The 25,001-nt window shown below is 36.4% G+C and overlaps 1 protein-coding gene across 2 annotated transcripts in view; it reads left to right on the forward strand.

Annotated features, from left to right (window-relative positions):
• Positions 1-24,799, forward strand: part of LOC123552830 (uncharacterized) — a 98,483-nt gene extending 73,684 nt beyond the window's left edge. Inside the window, exons 18-37 of one of the 2 annotated variants that reach the window (XR_008370572.1) lie at positions 942-1,766; positions 4,549-4,674; positions 5,030-5,478; positions 6,154-6,388; positions 6,824-6,942; positions 7,584-7,725; positions 8,380-8,630; positions 9,066-9,123; positions 11,230-11,309; positions 11,466-11,535; positions 12,388-12,495; positions 12,802-12,911; positions 15,770-15,884; positions 16,162-16,299; positions 17,350-17,540; positions 18,252-18,479; positions 18,801-18,870; positions 21,059-21,220; positions 21,434-21,831; positions 21,875-24,799. Coding sequence is in view for 1 of the 2 variants with exons in the window: in XM_053541011.1 (XP_053396986.1) it covers positions 942-1,766; positions 4,549-4,674; positions 5,030-5,478; positions 6,154-6,388; positions 6,824-6,942; positions 7,584-7,725; positions 8,380-8,630; positions 9,066-9,123; positions 11,230-11,309; positions 11,466-11,535; positions 12,388-12,495; positions 12,802-12,911; positions 15,770-15,884; positions 16,162-16,299; positions 17,350-17,540; positions 18,252-18,479; positions 18,801-18,870; positions 21,059-21,220; positions 21,434-21,586 (3,630 nt within the window). In the remaining variant the exon portion in view is untranslated. Of the gene's footprint in view, positions 1-941; positions 1,767-4,548; positions 4,675-5,029; positions 5,479-6,153; positions 6,389-6,823; positions 6,943-7,583; positions 7,726-8,379; positions 8,631-9,065; positions 9,124-11,229; positions 11,310-11,465; positions 11,536-12,387; positions 12,496-12,801; positions 12,912-15,769; positions 15,885-16,161; positions 16,300-17,349; positions 17,541-18,251; positions 18,480-18,800; positions 18,871-21,058; positions 21,221-21,433 lie in introns of both variants that reach the window. The other variant, XM_053541011.1, reaches the window with a different exon arrangement.
• Positions 24,800-25,001: the final 202 nt, after the last annotated feature.

Genomic DNA, 25,001 nt, shown 5'->3' on the forward strand with positions numbered 1-25,001 from the left:
ACTTTGATTAGAACAACCTCTCCAAGCTTCATGCTTTCCTGGATTGCTGTTAGTGGCAGGTGATCAGTCTAAAAACTAAAGTGTGTAAATGGTGGACCTTTTATATGCTTCTTGCAGTTTCGTTCTGATGGGAGGGTGGGGTTATTGTTTTTCCTGAACCATACTGTTGAAAAACGACATTAAACCCAAAACAAACAAACAAACAAATTTTCCTGAACCAGAAAAAATCCTATATTCTATTTAATGCTTTTTGGTTATTGTTTGCTTGCATGTAAATGTTGCTGTTGTTACGAAGTTAAATGGTAAATTTTATTTAGCATTGATTGAAAAGTCAATGATATGTTAACTGATGATTTGTATAAAACTACATGTTCTAATTGAAAGAAAGTTTTTATTTTACATATTTATGCTCATCTTCGCAGGAGAACAGTCGTCGTGTTTTGCTTGTGCTGTTTGGTTTGTTTGTCCCTAGGTAGACTGTTTGCTTTTCAATGGAAAAATGAAGAATATTTGGGCCTATGGCCTTCAAACTTCATAGGATGTTTGCCTATGGTCATTAGATTATCCCTTTGGCCTGTGACTTTCAAACTTTATAGGATAATTGTCAATGTTCAGCTGATGACTGTAAATGTTAAAAGATCATTTGGTGAACAAGTCTAAGTATTTGATACTGGCTAGCAAATAGGGGCATATGTGTTTTTCAAAAAAGTTCATGTCTATAATGAGTTTTAAGTTGTAGGTTTCTTTCATGTGGATTGTAAAATCTAAAGTGCATTGTATCAAGGGCTCAATAAACAAAAGAAGCAAGTTAAGAAATAATGTAATTTTGGTTCTGATATGACAGAGAAATTTAAAAAAAAAAAACGGAATATTCAGTTTGATGTAGGTTTTTTACATTAATTGAAAATTTGTCCAAGCATCTTTTTTTCTTCACCTTTCAGGTAAAAGATCTTGAAGAGTTTGATTCATCGTCATTTTTATCAACTTCGTCATCATCATTATCATCATCATCATCATCAGTTACAGGGATTAAAAATTGGAGAACTATTTTATGTGCCAAAGACTCATTACTTTCATCTCAGACTGGTTCTTCAGATTTACTAGAAAAACTTGACACTGAACCAGCCTTAAAATATGCAATAACTGGGGACCAGTCTGTAATCATTACTCCATGTATTCTACCCCCATCTAAAAAAACTGTAGAAAAGTGGTATAAAGGAAGAAAAGCGTATAAAAACTTGAAAAATCAAGCTCGAAAAGTAAGTAAAGAGGAAGAAGATAAGGAAGAAATTGGTGAAAAAAGTAAAGAGGATATTTTTTCTGATTCTGAAAAATTAAATCCACCTGATGCTAAACAAGAAACAGACATTGAATTTACTAAAGTCACTGCAAAAAGAAAAACAAATATCAAAGACAAAAACGAGCAAGATACTAAAGTGTTACTGGAAAACCTTGAAAAGAGCAAGGTTGATGAAGACATTATAAGTCCGGCAGCAGAGCTGGATGAATTAAATAGAAGTCGAAGACTTAGCGACAACCAAGAAGATGATGCCAGTTTATTACATAGTACACCTGTACTTCGTAGAGGGTCAACGGAACTGTTTGAGCCGGAGTGTACACCTATCACAGGTGAGAAAAGACCACTTGGGAGCCAAGGGGATCAAGGTGGAGAATTTGTGACACCAAAACGGATAAGACCATTAAGAAGGCTGTCTACAAATACAGAATCCACACTGAGGAGAGCAATCTTGTCCTCGCAAGTCAAAGTAAGACACTCACTGTTAGCTTAACCTTTACCCTGCTTTATTTCTAAAATGGACTGGTCCATCATTCAGTTTGGGCAATACCACTTACTGTTTAAAGGGGTGTTCACTGAAAATTTACTGACTGTATAGCGAACAGTGCAGACCATGATCAGCCTGCTTGAATGTGATCCATGCAGGCTGATCTTGGTCTGCACTGGTCGCAAAGGCAGAATCAATTGCTGCCAGCAGGCTAAAGGCTAATACATTGTTGTAATAAGACCAGACTTAACAGGTTTAAGTAAATTTAATTTTAATAAGAGAAGTAAGAAAGTTTAATAAATGCATGGGTATTTTGCAGTCATTGTTATTCATATTGTACTGTAATTTTGGCCTTGCTGTTATTTTGCAATTTAATAGACAACAGTGTCATTCAATTTTATAAGGACAGCTCAAGCTGGTACTGTGTTTGGGCTTAAATACTCTTTTATTATTGTAGTCTCTTCTGAATTTGAAAATTTGACTGCTTGTGAATATTATTTTAAAATATCGATAATTAACAGCCTGTAGTAGATACTTACTGTAGTCTTGTCCTTGACCTTTTATTGTCAGTCTGAGTTTAAATTGACCTTACTAGTTCCCTACTAGAGGGTACTTACGGTTTGCATATGGAAAATACGAATGTTTCTTTTTTATGCCCCCGGCATCTACTGATTGTCCTGTCAGTTCGTGGTTCGAGGTTAACCAAATGGGACCTTGACCTCGTTTTGGACTTCGGTTACTTTGTATGGGCCATCTCTTTGTTAACCAAATGGGACCGTTTCGTCTAGCATCAATACTGCTTACAAGAATGAATTGATACTAATACAGATGTAACCATAAGGTGCAAAATCTATTGACAAGGATGCCACCGGTGGCATCAAGCGTTTATTGAACGCAGCTCCTTGTTTAATTTTTATGGCAAAAAAGTGGTGGCTATGGAAACAAATAAAAATGTGTATTCTGCAATAAAAAAGTACAAGAGATTTTTTAGGGTAAATAGGTAGAAGATAATATGGAGGACATGCATATAATTGTATTTTCTCCAGACGACCGTCCCCTTCCATTTTGTTCTTCAATCAGTCACAAATGGTGGATAATGTTATAACTTTTAAATTAGAACAGATTTTTTCATGAAACTTCGGACATTAAGAGAAGGCAATAGGTAGAATATACATTTTATTTTGTCTGTTTGTCTGTCCATCTGTTTGTCTGTGCAGTAGTCACAAAAGATAGATTCTGTGTTAATTTTTAAGTTTAAGTACAAGATTTTTATGCCCCCGGCATCTACTGATGTGGGAGGCATATAGTGATTGTCCTGTCCGTCCGTACGAGGTTACCCAAATGGGACCGTTTCGTCTAGAATCAATACCCCTAACTAGAATGACTTGATACTAATGCAGATGTAACCTGTGACCATTTCTCATCTTCAGACATCACCTGACCTCAGTTTGACCTTGACCTTGAACTTGACCTCGTTTTGGACTTAGGTTGCTTTGTATCGACAAGGATGCCACCGGGGGCATCAAGCGTTTATTGAACGCAGCTCCTTGTTTTTTCATGAAACCTAACTTTATATATGGTGTGTTATTTGGAGAGTATGCAGGATAATCAATTAAGTTTCAATATATAAATGTGTGGTTCTTATGGCAACAAATATGACAATTGCCATACTGGTCGTCGACTTTTATTGCAGGGCAAAAATCTTGTCCAGTTTATTAACAGGAAAAATGACTATTTTGTTAAAACTTGCTAAAAGTGAAATGTTTGACAGTATTTTCTGTAAAAGCAAAAATTTTCGCAAAGGTTTAATTTTTAGCTCGACTATTCGAAGAATAAGTAGAGCTATCCTACTCACCACGGCGTCGGCGTCACTACCTGGTTAAGTTTTTCGTACCAGTCCACATTTTGACAAAGTCTTTCGAGATAAAGCTTTGAAACATTCAACACTTGATTACCATCACCATGTCCAGTTATAGGCAAGAGTACATAACTCTGTCAAGCATTTTGACTGAATTATGGCCCCTTTTGACTTAGAAATCTTGGTTAAGTTTTTCGTACCAGTTCATATTTTGACAAAGTCTTTTGAGATAAAGCTTTGAAACTTTCAACACTTGTTTACCATCACCATGTCCAGTTGTAGGCAAGAGTACATAACTCCATCAAGCATTTTGGTTGAATTATGGCCCCTTTTTGACTTAGAAATCTTGGTTAAGTTTTTCGTACCAGTCCACATTTTGACAAAGTCTTTTAAGATAAAGCTTTGAAACTTTCAGCACTTGTTTACCATCCCAATGTCCAGTAGGCAACAGTACATAACTCTGTCAGCTATTTTGACTGAATTATGGCCCTTTTTGGACTTGGAAATTAGTTAAATTTTTCATATAAGTCCATGTTTTGCCTAACATATAACTTAACATATTTGCCATCATGGTTACACATTGCCATTTAGTGCAAGACTAATCAAAATCCACAAATACAGGAACATTTTTTGTTTAATCCATCTTTTTGTTTAGTCTGAAAATCTATGGAAATATTTTGACCCCATTCTTCAATCAATTCTTCGAATAGTCGAGCACGCTGTCATCCGACAGCTCTTGTTGCTATATAAAATGAATCCTCACCATTAGTATAATGCTAATTCAAGTAGGATACCACTTTTACAATTTCGCTAATATTAAACCTTGCGAACATAGTCAAAAATCATGAGATTTTGACCCAGCGAAAATACGTGGTTTTACAGTACAATGTTTTGTTATCACTATAGCAACAGTTTGGTACACCAGCATTACAGAGAAGAGACACATCACAGATTGAAGGACCATCATTGAAGAATTCATTCGGGTTCAAACACAGTCAGCAGAACCTTCAGGATGCCAAATCATTACACGAGGTAAGTACCTCATATCACTGTGAATTCTTAAATGTTAGTTAAATATTGAAATTTTTGCTCAGTGAAGTTAATGTTTTAGCTCGCCAGTGCACATTGAGTTATTGTAATTACCCTATATCCATTGTCCATCATTAAGAGGTCACAATTTTGGCCCAGTCTTAATGAAACTGTCAGAAAGTTTCCTTTTATAAATGTCAGACGCGTGTAAAACTGGGTCACCTGGAGTTGGAAATTAAGGAACTACTTTAAATAATCCAAAATCTTTTACACTTTTTCTGACGCTTCAGATGCCACATTTTCTATTTGGTAAAAGTTTGTCAAGAATAATTAAAACAGAATTAATCTTTTCTTTTAGTATCAGTACTTGACTGTGTTAAGTGTTGAGATCCATGCAGAAACCAGAGGTGATTTGAAGCCTGACCCAGAAGTAGATGGCATAAAGGCAATATTTTACTCCATATTTAATGATGTACATCCTGGGAAAGGAACCAGGAATGAATCTGGTGTTTTCATAGTGGACCAAGACTCAGCCAATGAGGAGGCAGGAGACAAATCATCAACCAATCAGAAGGCTCCTACTATAAGGCCATCAAGTCCTCAGCCAGGACCATCCAGAGCACCTGACGTACCAAGGGCCGGAAGGTCAGAGGTCATTGCATCTACTTCAAAGGTCATGGATGCCGGGTCAGAGGTCAGGCATCTGAAAAAGACTTTGTTACAGAAGTCAGGTGTTCATGGTTTGACTGTGACCTATGTGAAAGATGAAAATGAACTTCTACAAACATTCATTGACTTTGTACACAGGTAATAGAGTGTTTATCATTTACCAGTAACTGGGGACTCATTAACTTTCATTGGCATGAAATGTTGTTTTGACCAAAATGGATATTTTATGTGGTCATGAATTTATGGATTTTGAATTTTAACGCTAGAAGAAATTGAATTGTACTTGTTTGTTGGGATTCAATGCCATGCATTATCCAGACCATCAAATCCACAAAATTTTGTTCCCAACAAATATTAATTATTTCACAGTGTTGCATCTTGCAAGTTCTTAGCACTTTGTGAGTTAACTATTTCGGTAAGGATAAAAATGAAAGAGAAAGAAAAAAATCAATTAAAAAGTTGAAACTTTATGAACTGTTTTACAAAATCTTTACCCTATAATTATTTGAGGTCAGTTTACTTGGCATGTTGACATGTATTAACAATTTGGGCAGAAAATGACCTTTATAAACAGTTATTTAAGTAATTTTGATTTATTCAGTTCAGTGATTTGCCGGTGTTTTAAAGGAAACTGAAGAAATGTCACTTCAAGAGGACCTTTGTAGGAATTACTTGCGCACGTATAAATCAGTAAATATCTCATTTTTAGGAAAGAATATTTGATATGTGAATACTTAACAATTCTGGAAAACAATTCTAGACAGTGTTATGTAATATATGAATACTGAAATTTCTAATACACATTTGATACAGGTGGAATCCAGATATCCTTGTTGGCTATGAAATCCAGATGTTGTCTTGGGGTTACATTCTACAGAGAGCCTCCTTTCTGAGTATAAACCTAGCACAGGCTATATCTCGTGTGCCGTCAGCGAAGAGTTCGAGCCACCACTCCAAGGAAAAGGACGAGTATGGAGCTGATCACATGTCAGAGATACATATTGCTGGTCGCATTGTGCTCAACCTGTGGAGGCTGCTCAGACATGAGGTCAGTCACTGCTATTTTTACGCTAGGTTGGAGACACAGATTAGCCCATATATCCTGAAAATGTATATGTCCAGAAAATTTTCATCCTTGAGTGTCTCAAGAAGCTTACCTGCTAACTCCACATTGATTATTAGAATTCATTTATTTAAACACAGTTGACTATAATGTTTAAGGTATTCATAGTACATAGACTGTTTGACAGAGCTGTAATTCCAGTCAAAATGCAAAATTTCAAGGGATTTGTGTCATCAACGAAATGGCGTTTTAACAGGCCATCTGTAAAAGTCGTACATTTATACAATTAGTAAAATGGTCATATGTTTTGTAGACAAAAGTTTTTTGAGGCATGTAAGGGAGGGGAATGTTTAAGCTATGTATATGTACGTTTAGAAATTTGTTCTACAAAATGTAAAACATCGTTCTTACTATTTTTAGGTGACACTGAACATCTACAGTTTTGAGAATATTGCATTTCACGTTCTACACAGACGAATACCACTGTTCACATTCAGAAATCTGACAGCATGGTTTAAACACCGGACTCACCTACACAGGTAAAGAAATATTGAAAGAAATAAATTATAAAGGAAATAAGTTGCGAGTGTAGATCTTTGACATTTCGGCTGATATGTCACTCATTATGTTATTTTCCTTTTTATGCTCCTCTAATGATTCATGATAGTAATTATACTGTCTACTGTGAAATCATTAATATTCGTGGGGGACTAATTTTCGTGGATTTCGTGGTTGAGTCAATCCACGAAATTTAATCCCAAGGAACAAAAATTCCTGTTTGTTTTATGTTTAAAAGTTGAAATCCACGAAATCATATACCCATGAAATTGCCGTTTTGAACAAAACCACGAAATTTCATGCACATGAAATTAAATGATTTTACAGCATTTGTTTGTTGGTTTGTCCATTTGTTTGAAACACTGCCTTTCTCATCTATGACTGTGTTAAATGATTGAAGGGAATCCAAAGTAACTACACAGATGTTAAGCTTGAAAAGGTGTCACTGTCTTGTCGAGTCAGTATTTTCAAGGTGAAGGTCTCAGGCAAGGACTTGTCGTTTTGGCAAAATTTGTCACATGATAGTGTAATGTCTTGTGTATTAGGACTTTCATGATTTTATGCTGGCATGATTTTGGCATTTAAATGTGTTCATTTAGATACTTGTTGTTGTTAATTATAGATGGAAGGTTATAGAGCATTATGTAACAAGAGCGAAGGCTAACCTGGAGATAATGGATCAGCTAGATATGGTGGGACGGACCAGTGAGTTCGCTCGTGTGTTTGGTATAGAGTTCTATCACGTACTGTCCAGAGGATCACAGGTAAGGCTATGGAACAAAATGGTGTTTATTTTATTTGATCTTTTGCAAAAGAAAGTATAAACTTAAGATATGTAAATTGGCATGTAGCTACAAAAGAAAAAAGTTGTTTCATATTTTTGGCGAAAGTTAAGGAAAAGCCATTATACATCAACAAATAAAGTTTATGGTAGTTAATGAGTCATCTAGGGTAGTCTTATGGTTGGTTGGTCAATTGCAAAAACTTTGCCAGATCTACTTCCACTCTTTATAAGGGAATTACACATGAATGCCATGAAGTCGAGATGTAAACAACTTATTTTTTCCAGGATCAGTCAAAGTATTATAGAATTAAGGTTCTTGTTTCCTTAGACAAAGCTTAGGGGTGTTTATGGGGGTATTTACTATTACTGTCAGTCATAGACCTTGTTCGTTCAATTTATGTACTATTTTAAGGCTGTTAGGAAGTTAACTTTAGGTAATATGGACAGGTGTCATTCTAATGGTGGCTTTTGCATCATGCATTTGTACATGATTGTATTTGTTTTGCAAATGGAATATGTAGACCTAGAGCTAAAGCTTGTTAGTGAGAAAATATTTTAAATATTTTTAAAGAGTAGGGTTATTTAAGTTCAAGATATATGTTTGAAATTCGTACATGATGCATTTATGTTTCAGTACCGTGTTGAATCCATGATGTTACGAATTGCCAAGCCGATGAATTACATTCCTGTCTCACCTAGTGTTCATCAGAGAGCTAGAATGAAGGCCCCAACATGTATACCTCTCACCCTGGAACCAGAGTCCAAATTCTACACGGACCCAGTGGTTGTGGTAGACTTCCAGTCCCTGTACCCATCCATCATGATAGCCTATAATTACTGTTTCTCCACATGCCTCGGTAGAGTGGAGTGGTTTGAAAAAGCACAGTATGTATTTAAATGGAGTTTTCACATTTCTCAAGATTTTAACAGTAGTCATTTTGTAGATACATGTAGTTAATTCTGCCAATATCTTTATGGAACATGCAAGACAACAGCTGTGTCATTTTTCACAGCAATCTAAGCTTTTGGAGAAAGTATTTTCAAAACTGATCAGTTAAGTTAGTTGATTCAAAATGTAGCTGATGCTTTTTAAAGTTAGTCTGCCCAATGAAACCTCCATTTCCTAGAATGCATTTAATTAACTTTGCAAGAAAATGTAGCTGTCAAGCTGTGTTTAGGTCTTTAGGGTCAAACAAAGAAACAGTTTCCAAAGTTGTCTGTTTATTAAATTTTTAATATTTGTTGAAATAGTGTGTGAAATTTTCTAGATGTAACTAATCTGTGTAACATTTGTTGGAGGAAAATCTGTTTCTATTTCAGTGAAGGACCTATTGAGTTTGGTTGTACATCTCTTGGTCTGGAACCTTCTGTGATAAAGGTAGGATGGATTTTCATGTTTCAGTTGATGTGTTGTATTTTTAGCACACCTAAGCACAAAGTGCTTGGTAAGCTATTGTGATCACTCAGCTTGGCAGGAAAGTATCTTTGGTTATTCTCTTTCATTGTTATATAAAAAGTTCTGCTTAGTTGCATGTAGCTAAAAATAGAAGAAAATAAATTGGCAAGTCCAATTTTGTTATAATTTCACAGAAGTGTTCTTTTTGTGACTTACTAAAAATTATAGAAGCTATCTTGATTTTTCAAAACACAAAAGGCTTCTGGCAATAGGTCTAAGTTTTTCCTTTATGGCTCTTTGGAAAACTTAAAATCATCTCTATAATCTGCAGGTCAATTTTCAAAATTATTTTGCAAAAATATTTTTAGCTCACCTGTCACAAAGTGACAAGGTGAGCTTTTGTGATCGCGTGGCGTCCGTCGTCCGTCCGTCCGTGCCTGCGTTCGTGCGTGCGTAAACTTTTGCTTGTGACCACTCTAGAGGTCACATTTTTCATGGGATCTTTATGAAAGTTGGTCAGAATGTTCATCTTGATGATATCTAGGTCAAGTTCGAAACTGGGTCACGTGCGGTCAAAAACTAGGTCAGTAGGTCTAAAAATAGAAAAACCTTGTGACCTCTCTAGAGGCCATATTTTTCATGAAATCTTTATGAAAATTGGTCAGAATGTTCACCTTGATGATATCTAGGTCAAGTTCGAAACTGGGTCACGTGGGGTCAAAAACTAGGTCAGTAGGTCTAAAAATAGAAAAACATTGTGACCTCTCTAGAGGCCAAATTTCTCAATGGATCTTCATGAAAATTAGTCAGAATGTTCACCTTGATGATATCTAGGTCAAGTTCGAAACTGGGTCACGTGCGGTCAAAAACTAGGTCAGTAGGTCTAAAAATAGAAAAACCTTGTGACCTCTCTAGAGGCCATATTTCTCAATGGATCTTCATGAAAATTGGTCAGAATGTTCACCTTGATGATATCTAGGTCAAGTTCGAAACTGGGTCATGTGGGGTCAAAAACTAGGTCAGTAGGTCTAAAAATAGAAAAACCTTGTGATCTCTTTAGGGGCCATATTTCTCAATGGATCTTCATGAAAATTGGTCAGAATGTTCACCTTGATGATATCTAGGTCAAGTTCGAAACAGGGTCACGTGCGGTCAAAAACTAGGTCAGTAGGTCTAAAAATAGAAAAACCTTGTGACCTCTCTAGAGGCCATATTTCTCAATGGAACTTCATGAAAAATGGTGAGAATGTTCACCTTGATGATATCTAGGTCAGGTTTGAAACTGGGTTATGTGCGGTCAAAAACTAGGTCAGTAGGTCTAAAAATAGAAAAACCTTGTGACGTCTCTAGAGGCCATGTTTCTCAATGGATCTTCATGAAAATTGATCAGAATGTTCCTCTTGATGATATCTAGGACAAGTTCGAAACTGGGTCACGTGCGGTCAAAAACTAGGTCAGTAGGTCTAAAAATAGAAAAACCTTGTGACCTCTCTAGAGGCCATATTTTTCATGAGATCTTCATGAAAATTGGTGAGAATGTTCACCTTGATGATATCTAGGTCAGATTCAGAAGTGGGTCACGTGCCTTCAAAAACTAGGTCATTAGGTCAAATAATAGAAAAACCTTGAGATGTCTCTAGAGGTCATATTTTTCAATGGATCTTCATGAAAATTGGTCAGAATTTTTTATCTTGATGATATCTAGGTCACATGTGCTCAAAAACTAGGTCACTATGTCAAATAATAGAAATAACGACGTCGTACTCAGTTTAACACTAGGTCATGTGGGGATAGGTGAGCGATTCAGGACCATTATGGTCCTCTTGTTTGTTGTACCTGTTTGAGCTGTGAAACTCTTGTGAGTGATATAATTATGACCCTTACAGTTCTCTTATATTTAACTTTCAACCAAAAGAAATGTTCTTGCTTTTGCTGTCTGACAAATTAAAGAAGAAAAAAAAAATAATAATGCTAGGTAGATATTGAAAGTAGTGTCTTTTATCATATAACATAAAAAAGTGATGCTGTTTAGAATCTGTATGAGAACAGACCCGCATAGTAAATATCCTTTTGTTGCTACCATTTCAGAAACTATCAGATGAAGTGACAATATCTCCCAATGGTGTAGTGTTCTGTAAACAGTCGGTCAAAAGAGGTGTTCTCCCGATGTAAGTTTTCCCTTAATATCTTCTTCCATAAAAATTCCTAAATAGAACTTTTGCTTAATTTTGCACTCTCATCTCCCACACATATTCATTTCAAAAGAAATATCGCTTTTAAGTTTGTAGATGCAGAACTTAGACATCACAACTTTTGTATTTCAGCATGGTTGAAGAGATACTGAAGACACGTCTCATGGTGAAGAAGGCAATGTCTAGTTACAAAGGTGACAAGGTAAGTGTTCCTGCAGTTTGTGTTGAAAACTGTTCTTTTTTTGTTGTTTTTTTAAAAAATCACTCAAACACAAATTAGATTATATAGCAACTTCCCTTCAGTGTCAGGGGAGGATCATGTCTGGATATAATTTTTTGGGGGTAGTTTGTCACACCGACACAATTATAGGTCATATGGGGACTTTCCAGCTTTGATGGTGGTGCCCTGCGATGCATTATTTAGTCACGAGCGGGCACTGGGTAGAACCATCTGACTTTACGTAAGCCAGCTGGAGTGCTTCCTCACATGAAGAATTCAATTCCCCGAGTGGAGCTCGAACCCACATCAGTGAGTCATTTGAAGTCAGTGACCTTAACCACTAGGCCAGGGAGGCCTCTGGATAGCTTCCTCGCTTAAAAGAAATCTGCATTCCAAATAATGTTTGGGACCCAGGACGGTGAAGGGCAGTTAATTCAGTGTCCATAGCTGTGAAATACATGGAGGCTGTGATTGAAACTTAATATGAATAATGTGAGACTGAGATACAGTGCTCCCTCTCTACAACAACACCCTTTGGGAGACAGAAAATTTGGTTGTTCTGAGAGAGTTGATGTATAGAGGTAAAATAGAGAACAATAAGCATATTTTTGAGTCAGTAGCAAGTGTTGTTGCAAGGAGGGAAAAACAAAAAAGCTGTCATTTCACTGATTAAAAAGTGTTTGTTATTAATTGACCAGAGCACAACGTGCTAAAGATGAGCTATTGTCATAACTCAGTCAGTCGTCCCTCCTTCATCTGCATTTCCACATGTTAAAAGTTGGTAACCAGTACTGGTAAAAAAATGATAACTGGACAATGATACTCATATTTCAGACATTGAGCAGAATGTTGAATGCGAGACAGCTTGGTTTGAAGTTGATAGCCAATGTGACTTATGGCTATACAGGCGCTAACTTCTCTGGTAGAATGCCCTGTATTGAGGTAAGAATAAATATTTCTGAATATAAACTAGTTTAGATTAACAGTTTTAAATATAAGAAGGACTGTCAACACAGTTTTGCATTGACCTTTGTTGTTGTTGCTTGTTAGTGAGGGTATGAGTCACTTAGTTTTAACTCTAGATCAGTTAGAGCTAGTTTGGCTATACATCTTTTGGGGCATGGGAGTAGCGTATTATTTGCCATTGTCTTTAGAGGGATATGAAATGAAACCTATTATATGGAGGACATTTGTTGTTGCTGATTGTATCTTGGTCATCTGATTTGCACTTTATATATTACTCTTCAGGTCGGAGACAGTATTGTGAGGAAGGCACGAGAAACGCTTGAACGTTCCATCAAGCTGATTGAGGACACACCAAGCTGGGGAGCTAGGGTCGTGTATGGAGATACTGATAGGTAAGCTGTATCAATATCTCTGAACATGGAATTACGCCTGCTCCATATGTTGGAATATATACTGATTTAGACTTGTATGTCTTTCTATGTCTGTCTGATCACAAAAAATTTGGCAGAAGGACCCATCTGAAACAACTGGCTGGATTTTGATTAAGTTGCAGGAAGGTTCAGTAGAAGACTAGCATTGCTCTTAATTATGTCTCCCCCAGGAGACATATTGTTTTTGCCCTGTCCGTCCATCTGTCCGTCCGTATGTCACACTTCATTTCCGAGCAATAACTGGAGAACCATTTGACCTAGAACCTTCAAACTTCATAGGGTTGTAGGGCTGCTGGAGTAGACGACCCCTATTGTTTTTGGGGTCACTCCGTCAAAGGTCAAGGTCACAGGGGCCTGAACATTGAAAACCATTTCCAATCAATAACTAGAGAACCACTTGACCCAGAATGTTGAAACTTCATAGGATGATTGGCCATGAAGAGTAGATGACCCCTATTGATTTTGGGGTCACTCCGTCAAAGGTCAAGGTCACAGGGGCCTGAACATTGAAAACCATTTCCGATCAATAACTAGAGAACCACTTGACCCAGAATGTTGAACTTCATAGGATGATTGGTCATGAAGAGTAGATGACCCCTATTGATTTTGGGGTCACTCCGTCAAAGGCCAAGGTCACAGGGGCCTGAACATGGAAAAGCATTTCCGATCAATAACTAGAGAACCACTTGACCCAGAATGTTGAAACTTCATAGGATGATTGGTCATGAAGAGTAGATGACCCCTATTGATTTTGGGGTCACTCCGTCAAAGGTCAAGGTCACAGGGGCCTGAACATGGAAAACCATTTCCGATCAATAACTAGAGAACCACTTGACCCAGAATGTTGAAACTTCATAGGATGATTGTACATGCAAAGTAGATGACCCCTATCGATTTTGGGGTCACTCCAGTAAAGGTCAAGGTCACCGGGGCCTGAACATTGAAAACCATTTCCGGTCAGTAACTTTAGAACCACTTGACCCAGAATGTTGAAACTTAATAGGATGATTGGTCATGCAGAGTAGATGACCCCTATTGTTTTTGGGGTCACTCCGTTAAAGGTCAAGGTCACAGAGGCCTGAACATTGATAACCAGTTCCGGTCAATAACTTGAGAACCACTTGACCTACAATGTTGAAACTTAATAGGATGATTGGACATGCAGAGTAGATGACCCCTATTTATTTTGAGGTCACTTGATCAAAGGTCAAGGTCACAGGAGCCTGAACAGTGACTTGAGAACCATTAGGCCAAGAGTGTTGAAATTTAGCGGGATGACTGGACATGCCAAGTAGATGATCCCTATTGCAGCCAACCATCAGTGTCTCTTTGACTTTCGCTCCTGACCCCTATTGACTTCTTGCCTATAGGACTTTGCATTGGGGGAGACATGCGCTTTTTAGCTCGACTATTCGAAGAATAAGTAGAGCTATCCTACTCACCACGGCGTTGGCGTTGGCGTCAGCGTCGGCGTCACACCTTGGTTAAGTTTTTCGTACCAGTCCACATTTTGACAAAGTCTTTTAAGATAAAGCTTTGAAACTTTCAACACTTGTTAACCATCATCATGGCCAGTTATAGGCAAGAGCACATAACTCCATCAAGGATTTTGGCTGAATTATGGCCCCTTTTGACTTAGATTTCGGTTAAGTTTTTCGTACCAGTTCATATTTTGACAAAGTCTTTTAAGATAAAGCTTTGAAACTTTCAACACTTGTTTACCATCATCATGGCCAGTTATAGGCAAGAGCACATAACTCCATCAAGGATTTTGGCTGAATTATGGCCCCTTTTGACTTAGATTTCGGTTAAGTTTTTCGTACCAGTTCATATTTTGACAAAGTCTTTTAAGATAAAGCTTTGAAACTTTCAACACTTGTTTACCATCACCATGGCCAGTTATAGGCAAGAGTACATAACTCCATCAGGGATTTTGGCTGAATTATGGCCCCTTTTGACTTAGAAATCTTGGTTAAGTTTTTCGTACCAGTTCATATTTGGACAAAGTCTTTTGAGATAAAGCTTTGAAACTTTCAACACTTGTTTACCATCACCATGTCCAGTTATAGGCAAGAGCACATAACTCCATCAAGGATTTTGGCTGAATTATGGCCCCTTTTGACTTAGAAATCTTGGATAAGTTTTTCGTACCAGTTCATATTTTTTGTAAAGTGTTTGACATATGGCTTTGAAACTTTTATCACTTTTTTAGTATAATAGTCTCTATCTGTAGGAAAGAGAACATAACTCTGTCATCTATTTTGGCTGAATTATGGCCCTTTTTGGACTTTGAAATTGGTCAAATCCATGTTTTGTCAAAACTATTTGACATATGGCTTTTAAACTTTGAACACTTGTTTATCATTATGATTTCCATCTGTAGGCAAGAGTACATAACTATTTTGACTGAATTATGGCCCTTTTTGGACTTTGAAATTGGCTCATACATTGCCATTTAGTGCAAGACTTATCGAAATCAAAGAAATACAGGAACATTGTTTGTCTAATCTATTTATTTCTTTTGTCTGAATATCCGTGGAAATATTTTGACCCCATTCTTCAATCAGTGCTTCGAATAGTCGAGCGCGCTGTCATCAGACAGCTCTTGTTTACAAAAGCATTTTCTAGTTGGTATTTTTCCTGATTACCGGTATTAGATATTGGTGGAGTTGTGTCTCCTTGAAGATCATTTTAGAATAATATTTGTCTGGACTATTGCAGGGTGGTTAAGTATGTTCTGTTATGTTAGAACCAGTGACATTTTGTTGTCTAACCTATGAACACTTGAGGTGAGCAAAGATATAATTCAATATTTGCAGTATGTTCATTGAGCTGAAAGGCCGGAGTAAAGATGAAGCTTTCAAGATTGGGCAGGATATTGCCAGAGCCGTCACAGCCATGTTTCCAAAACCTATCAAACTCAAGTTTGAAAAGGTAAGAAATATATTTTCTGCTGAAATTTTCCAATGACAGTATTATTTATATGGAAATTTTTCATGTAAGCTGCCGTGTAGTTTGTAGAGCATAAGAATGTCTGATATTTATATGTTGTTGGTTTAACATCCTGTTTCTGTTTTTGCATAAGGAAATACGCCAGTGTACAAGTTTCTTGGAGAGTACTTTAAGATGACTTTACTTTAAAAAATATTTTCTTCGCAATTATTTTTAGTACAGGGAATCTTGAACATAAATTGTATTACCTTAATTTCAGGTTTATTTGCCATGTGTGTTACAAACAAAGAAGCGATATGTTGGCTTCATGTACGAGACACCAGATCAGAAGGAACCAGTGTATGATGCAAAAGGGATAGAAACTGTTCGTAGAGACACGTGTTCAGCTGTTTCCAAGGTTTACATTTATGCAGTATTGAATTTACATGGCCCATTTTCATTTGATCTATACTTGCATTTCAGAATATATAGAATTGTGGCAACCTTACCAGTTAGAAATTTCAATTCATTTAAAAGTTAGATTAAAAGCTGTTGAATATTGGTCTTCAGTGTTAAATTTAGACTTCAGCCTATAATGCAAGAAACAAGCTAATAGGTCTAATCTTGCATGACACTTTTAGGTATAGTGGTCATATTAATGTACTTGAAAATTTTATTCAGAATCTGCTGAAACATTGCAAAACTAAAGCAGGTAGAACATTCAGCACTTGAAAGTCTCTGTCAGAATTTCAGACTGGAAATAGTTGAATATGTGCCTGATGTGATTATAATCCTTACTTATTCTTAGGCCCACCCGCTAAGCTCAATAGGGAGGGCGCAGATTGCAGGGTTTGATCCCCTGGTGGGGTATATATTCTCCATGACAATTTCATAGAAGACATTATGTCTGAAATCATTTGTCCTTTACCTCTGATCCATGTGGGGAAGTTGGCAGTTATTTGTGGAGAACAAGTTTGTACTGGTACAGAGTTCAGGAACACTGGTTGGGTTAACTGCCCGCCATTACATACATACATACACTGAAATACTATTGAAAAACGGCATTAAACCTAAAACAACCGCACAAACTAATACTTAGCTCTGTACCTCATATATTTATTCTCTTACAGTGCATAAGGCTCAATTATAAAGTTATGTATTCCTTTAAATTTGCTTTAATCCAGAAGGTTTACTAGTTAACACAGTCAATCTTGACTATAAAGACCACTCTTGGGAGAGATAAAATATTGGCAGGTGGTCCTTATTCACAGATCAAAACACACTACTGTTAATGTTAATAGGTACTGTTAATGTTAATAGGATACAAAACCAGCAGTCTTTAGAGCCAGGTGATCTTTGTTTAGAGGTGGTCTTTGTACAGGTTATCTGCAATCACGTTGACGCAAGCTTAAGTTGTGACATTTTTTCTCTATTAAGTGATGTAAGTGAAATACACATCTATTCCTAGGTTTTGGAAAGATCTCTGAAGATTCTGTTCACCACAAAGGACGTATCCGAGGTGAAGTCATATATACAACAACAGTGTCAGAAAGTAATGGAGGGTTCTGTCAGTCTACAGGACTTCATTTTTGCCAAGGAATACAGGGGCATGCCTGGGTATAAACCTGGAGCCTGTGTCCCTGCTTTGGAGATAGCTAAGTAAGTTATATTGTACTTAAACATTTAACCTTTAGCCTGCTAAATTTCTAAAATGAACTGGTCCATCATTTAATTCGGACAGTACCATTTATTATTCGAAGGGGTGTTTGCTGAAAATTTACAGATTGAATAGCGAACAGTGCAGACCATGATTAGCCTGCATGTATTTGCAGGCTGATCTTGATCTGCACTGGTCACAAAGGCAGAATCACTTGCCGCTAGCAAGCTAAAGGTTAATATGTTTTTGTTATTTGGGCGATGTTTCTGTTCAGAGTTTAGTCAGTCATATGACCATGAATCAAAAGGTAACCAGTTTGATCTCTGGTGAGGTACATGTTTCCAATAATAAATTTACAGAAGACAACATGTTTGAGGTCCCTCCACCTCTAATTTATGTTGGAAGGTCTTACTTGTGACGAACATGTTGATATTAAAAATAAATCCAGTAACACTGTTTAGTTTCACAGTCATTACATAACTGAAATACAGTTGTAAAATGGCGTTATTTTTTCATTTAGATTTTATTTCACTAACTGGCTTAACCTGGAAGTTCGCAAAAAAGAAATCCCTGAATAGTAACAGAGATATCACAGTATTTGAACATTTAACACTTTTGATAAACCTAAATCAGTAAAATGAATGCGAAATTCAGTCAGATTGCTATTTTAAAAAGAATAGTGTTTTATTTGTATGTTTTTCAATTTCTTACAGGAAACAGCTTCGTCAGGATCGTCGATCTGAACCTCGTGTTGGAGAGAGAGTGCCTTATGTGATAGCATATGGCAGTCCAGGTCTGCCACTGATCCAGCTGGTGCGTACACCAGGAGAGGTTCTTCAGGACCCGTCACTCCGTCTCAATGCTACATACTACATTACCAAACAGATATTACCTCCCCTGGACAGGTTTCTGTCTCTAATGGGAGCTAATGTGTTTTCATGGTATGCTGTTATGTGATATTTCTAGTTTTGAAGTGCATATTTGTATTTTCGAAATTATCCCTATATTAATATATGTTTTGCTTGCAAGAAGCATATCTACAGCTCAAAAAAGTAAAGGTCATGGTGCAGGACTGAAGTGTCTTTACTCTCACATAGCAGGACCTTATGTGTCATGTGGACACATTTTTTAGTATGAACATTATTGTTAGTCCAAAATAATATTCTATTACCCAAAATGACTTTTTTTTTTGCATTATATGTGGTTTATAAGCATTAAGAAATATAAACCTGTGGTAAGAAATTTTTTTTCTATGTCACTAGGTACCAAGAGATGCCCCATTCAGCAGGCCGAGTTGCATCTCATATAGCCGGACCTGAACAGGCTAAAAAGGTAATATTTCATTGGTAGCTGATATTTCTTCATATCTAATTAATTAAGTTAACAGTTTCGAGAGCAATTTCATTTTGCTTTATTCTTTGTTTGCATCATGAAAACAAAATACTTGTACCCGCCGTTACATAACTGAAATACTGTTGAAAAACGGCGTTAAACCCAACACAAACAAACAAACAAACAAAATACTTGCATAAGTGCTATTATCAGCTCACCTGTCACATAGTGACAGGGTGAGCTTTTTTGATCGCCCTTTGTCCGTCGTCCGTCGTCTGTCCACAATTTCTTGTCTGCACAATAGTGGTTTCATTTATGACTTTATTTTAACCAAACTTGCACACAACTTGTATCACCATAAGATCTTGGTTCCTTTCTTGAATTGGCCAGATCCCATTATGGGTTCCAGAGTTATGGCCCCTGAAAGGGCCAAAATTAGCTATTTTGACCTTGTCTGCACAATAGCAGCTTTATTTATGATTTGATTTTTACCAAACTTGCACACAACTTGTATCACCATAAGGTCTTGGTTCCTTTCTTGAACTGGCCAGATCTCTTTATGGGTTTCAGAGTTATGGCCCCTTAAAGGGCCAAAATAAGCTATTTTGACCTTGTCTGCACAATAGCAGCTTCATTTATGATTTGAATTTAATCAAACTTGCACAAAACTTGTATCACCATAAGATCTCGGTTCCTTTCTTGAACCGGCCAGATCCCATAATGGGTTTCAGAGTTATGGCCCCTAAAAGGGCCAAAATTAGCTATTTTGACTTTGTCTGTGCAATAGCAGCTTCATTTATGATTTGATTTTAACCAAACTTGCACACAACTTGTATTACCACAAGATCTTGATTCCTTTCTTGAACTGGCCAGATTCTCTTATGCATTCCAGAGTTATGGCCCCTGAAAGGGCAAGAAGTAGCTATTTTGACCTTGTCTGCACAATAGCAGCTTCATTTATGATTTGAATTTAATCAGACTTGCACAAAAACTTGTGTCACCATAAGATCTTGGTTCTTTTCTTGAACTGGCCAGATCCCATAATGGGTTTCAGAGTTATGGTCCCTGAAAGGGCCAAAATTAGCTATTTTGACTTTGTCTGCGCAATAGTGTCTTCATTTATGATTTGATTTTAACCAAACTTGCACACAACTTGTATCACCACAAGATCTTGATTCCTTTCTTGAACTGGCCAGATTCTTTTATGGGTTCCAGAGTTATGGCCCCTGAAAGGGCCAAAATTAGCTATTTTGACCTTGTCTGCACAATAGCAGCTTCATTTATGATTTGATTTTAACCAGACTTGCACACAACTTGTATCACCATAAGATCTCGATTCCTTTTTATACGCCCTATGAGACGTATTATGTTATCGCCTCGGTGTCCGTCTGTCTGTCTGGTGGTTAGCAATTTCCCTTCCGCTCTGTAACTCTTGAACCCCTTAAAGGATTTCAAAGAAACCTGACACAAAAGTTCACCTCATCACAACGATGTGCAGAGTGCATGTTTAGGATGGCTCACTTCAAGGTCAAGGTCACACTTAGGGGTTAAAGGTCATATAACTGTGTTTTGTGTGTATATTGCTGTGCATTTGTGTTGCATTGCAGTGCTCGTGTTTTTATTTGTCAGATCCTTCTTTTGTTCACTTACAATAATTTTTTTATTACTTCCCTTTTATATTACTATAAATAGCTTATTTAGTAACTTTCTTATTATTGGCTGTAGGGAAAAACCAAGACCACTTTCCTGTGGTACAACATGGATGGTACCTCTAATTTCTAGGTGTATTTTGACATATCTGTACCTTAAAGAAAATTTCAACTATATTTTCTCATTATTCTTTTGATTGATCTTGATTATGATTTTTTGACCTTCTTGTCCTTAAGTGCAATGATGACAGGTGAGCGATATAGGGCCATCGTGGCCCTCTTGTTTATATAAATGACCACTATATGTTTCACAAGTTGGACATATATTGTAAATATTCAACCTTGCAAAACAGTTATGATTTTGGCTATAGCCAACATTTAGCCGCATGAAAAATACCTTAGTTTGACATTAAACTGTTATGGCTCAGACTCTTAGAATTAAAAGTAACTTTAACTTTGAACATAGGCATTGTTTCTAGACCTATATTGCCATCATTGAAATTTCGTTTCTCAACCTTATCATTATAAAATGTTCACAGGGAACAATATCTCAGTACTTTGCCACATCAAATTGTCCAACATGTGATCGACAGACAAAGAAGGCAGTATGTGAGAGATGTATGCAGGATCCGCAGCTTGTGTGTATGACACTCAATGACAGGATTACACGCTGGGAGAGAGTTAACCAACATATACAACAGGTAAAACACTTCTCAGCTTGACACACTACCTGTAGTGATAGCCAGTAGTTAATTGGAAAAAAAATATGTCAGAATAAAGTCTTAAACCTTAGAAAAAAAAATTGTGCTCTTGAAGATTTGTGTATGATTCATTGAAAGTCCCATTTTATTCATTCTGAACTTTTATTGGGGGAGCATCTTGTCCAGTAATTGAATAATTTGTTTTACATTTAGATCTGTGGAGCTTGTGTGGGAACTTCTGACATGGCATCCATTAAAGCCTGCTCAACTTTGGATTGTCCAGTACAGTATAGACGTGCTCGTGCTTCCTCTGATATGATCAAAGCTCAGTCTTACAGAGATATCCTGGAAAAAGTTTTTAAGTGAATGTACAGGATATGTTATCATCTGTGAATGAACATACAGATGAACATACAGGAGGTGTTACCATCTGTGAATGAACATAGAAATGAACTTAGAGAAGGTGTTACCATCTGTGAATGAACATACAGGAGGTGTTACCATCTGTGAATGAACATACAGGAGGTGTTGCCATCTGTGAAAGAACATAGAAATGAACTTAGAGAAGGTGTTACCATCTGTGAAAGAACATACAGATGAACATACAGGAGGTGTTGCCATCTGTGAAAGAACATACAGATAAGCATACAGGAGGTGTTGCCATCTGTGAATGAACATATAGCAAGTCCTTAGCATCTGTGAATGAACATATATATAAACATAAAGGAGGTGTTACGATCTGTGAGTGAACATATAGAGGTGTTACCATCAGGAGTTACCATCTGTGAGTGAATATATAGAGGAACATACAAGAGGTGTTACCACCTGTGAGTAAACATATAAATGAATATACCGGAGGAGCTATCGTCTGTGAATAACAGAATGTTTTGCTGAAAGATCTGTAGACCGAGAGTTGGTGTTTAGTATCAGGCAGGATACTTCTTTTGGTGAAAAGAAAGTCAGTTAATCGTGTATTAGTAGCTTTAAATAGTAGGGATATGCCTCTCTGGCTCTTAAATGATGCCCAGAAGGGCACCTTGGACCTTTCTCCACCATTATCCATGATGGTGTGACTTAGAGCTGGAAAGTCATTATATGACCTTTGTGACTTAAAGCTGGAAAGACACGATATGATCTTAACCATAATGGTGTGACTTAGAGCTGAAAAGTCACCATATGACCTTTACTGTGATGGTGTGACTTGAAGCTGAAAGTCACAAGATGACCTCTACTATGATGATGTGACTTAAAGCTGGAAAATCACAATAATACCGAGATGTTCTCTTTGAACTAAAAAAGCTAACATGTTCAATTTTACCCTCTTTTCTGTTTTTTAAAGTGTCAGGCTTAGAAAATATCTGTCAAACTATTAAGTAAAACAGTGTAGTTTTTGTTGTCATGGAAAAGTCTATGCCTTTTGCGTATCCTTCAAGATTTTAATGAGACCATCTAATATTGATGCTTATCAGCAGTATGGCTGTCTGACAGCCAGTGACTTGGTACATGTTGATGGTCCTTTTAAATATTAAAAAGATCTGTTTAAAGGTACACGTTCTATAATACAAGTATCTCAATACAAATTTCCGAGAGTGAATACGGTTATGTTTAGCATCAAGGAATATTGATTAGGTCTTCTTCTGTTACGAATGTAAGACAAGTGACTTTTAGCGTGTTAGCAAAGATAGTGTTAATGAAAAGTTAAATATATACATATCTGTCATCACTGAAGTAGCATTAGAATAGTGTTATGTACAATGTAGTTGTGAAAAAAAAGATTTTATACCGATTGTGAATCATTGTCTGTTCTCTAGTGTACAGTTTATGTATTATTTCTGTTCTCTAATGTATAGTTGTTTTTTTTTGCGTAACTTAGTTATGCCAATATAATTGGAATGTAGAGTTCAGATTGAATTTTGTTTTATGCGTATGTTTACCCAGCTTTTAAGTTACAAATATCTTAAGAGTTGTGTTATATTCTAGATTATGTTTACATTTTTATCTTTTCATCACTTGGAAACAGGTTAATAAGTCAGTTATATAGCTGTCTCTTTGTAGGGTCTTTAAGGAGGTAGGTTACCTTTATATTTGTATGTGCGCATGTCCAACCGGAAGCTAACGTGACGATTTACGACGACGTTTACGACAAACTAAATGTGTTAAATTATTCATTCTTCTGAAAACAAATCATAGACCTGTCTTCGATCTGACGCTTGATGGTTTAATAATGCAGAAATAATGAATAAATTGCCGCAGAAACGCTTCAAAACAATGTTGCCTTAAAATGACGTCATTGACGTCATGACGTTACGTGTCAGTTACCGCGCAAAATTAATAGCTTTTATCTTGAAAGTACGTAATTTTGTGCATTTTCTTTATTCAAACTATTTTCAAATAACCATTATTTGCTGAAATAATTTTTTTGAGTCTTTTGCTCTGAATAATAATCAATATTTTGCTTCTTTTATGTAGTTATATTGAAATGTAATGCGGAATGTAAGAAAATGGATGATGGTAACCAATGTTATTTGGAATATAGTTGGGTGAGAGGTTACTTGTTACGGCCATTTTCAAATAAAAAATCTAGCAGTTTGATTTGTAATACCTATTTTTCAGGTTCCGTTGATAATTTGTTACTTATATACTAAAACTAAGATCTAAAATTGTTCAAATTTCAGTAGAAAATTGTGGTTTCTTGAATTGAACTGATGTTACCATGGAAACGAAGCCCGTGACCTATGTATCTAAATGTAAAATTCAAAAGCCTTCACACTAGTCTATTTAAGAAACACAGCTTCGGCTTTTTATTTTCATTTCAACAATATCCATGAGAATAATTGTAGCATGCTGAACGATTTTTCCATGAAAAATGCCAGACGAGGGGTACTGCTGTAAGTATTCTAAGCTTAGAAATTCCTTTGAATAAATACAGATAACACGGAAATATAACTTACATTAGAAATAATATGTTTTAAAGCTACATCAACTAGAAAGATAATCTTATTCAATATTATTTTATAAGAAATTACGACAAAAAGCAAGATATAAGCCATTTTAAACATCTCTGTTGCCATGGTTACTTTAAACTTTAAGAAAAATAGGGTACCATGTATATTGCTTGGTATTTTGCTAATAATATTGCTCAAATATTCCATGTTGGTCATTAACAGAATGGCACTGAAGCCGTCGAAAACCCCTATTTTTATACATAGTTGTTTAAAAATGAGAGAAAATGCGTTACCATGGAAACACGAGCCCCGCGACATATACATTTTAAGCTTATATTAGAAAGCTAACGTGCATACTAGTAAAATTATACATTATGCTGACTTCTACGGATATCAATGAAACTAAAATTCACTGAAAAGTGTTAAATATCCGTATTTTCCTTCTTCTTTCAATATGAAATACCTTTGGAGGGTCATGTTCTTCAAACGTGGATAAAAATTGAACTTGAAGGGACAGAGAAAAACGAAACTGAGATTTTAGCAGTTAAAACTTCATATTACACGAAATACAAAAAGATGTTGCGGTTCTACTAATTTGAATTTACCCTTGTAACAAGGTAACCTACCTCCTTAAATGATGAGATTAAAGGTCCATTACTAAGGGAAAGTGAGTTGGCAATTTTTTTCATAGCCAGTGCATAGACTTCTGCAAGACACTAAATAATGAAGATTGGCAGGTCAAAATTTACAGAAGGTCTTTGGAACTCAAAGAAATGTATGTGTATTATGTTGAAATTTCAATGAATCGACAGAATAATCCCCCAGGTCTTTTTAAC

The sequence above is a fragment of the Mercenaria mercenaria genome, chromosome 4 (genome assembly GCF_021730395.1).
Source record: "Mercenaria mercenaria strain notata chromosome 4, MADL_Memer_1, whole genome shotgun sequence".
Classification (NCBI taxonomy): Eukaryota; Metazoa; Mollusca; class Bivalvia; order Venerida; family Veneridae; genus Mercenaria; species Mercenaria mercenaria.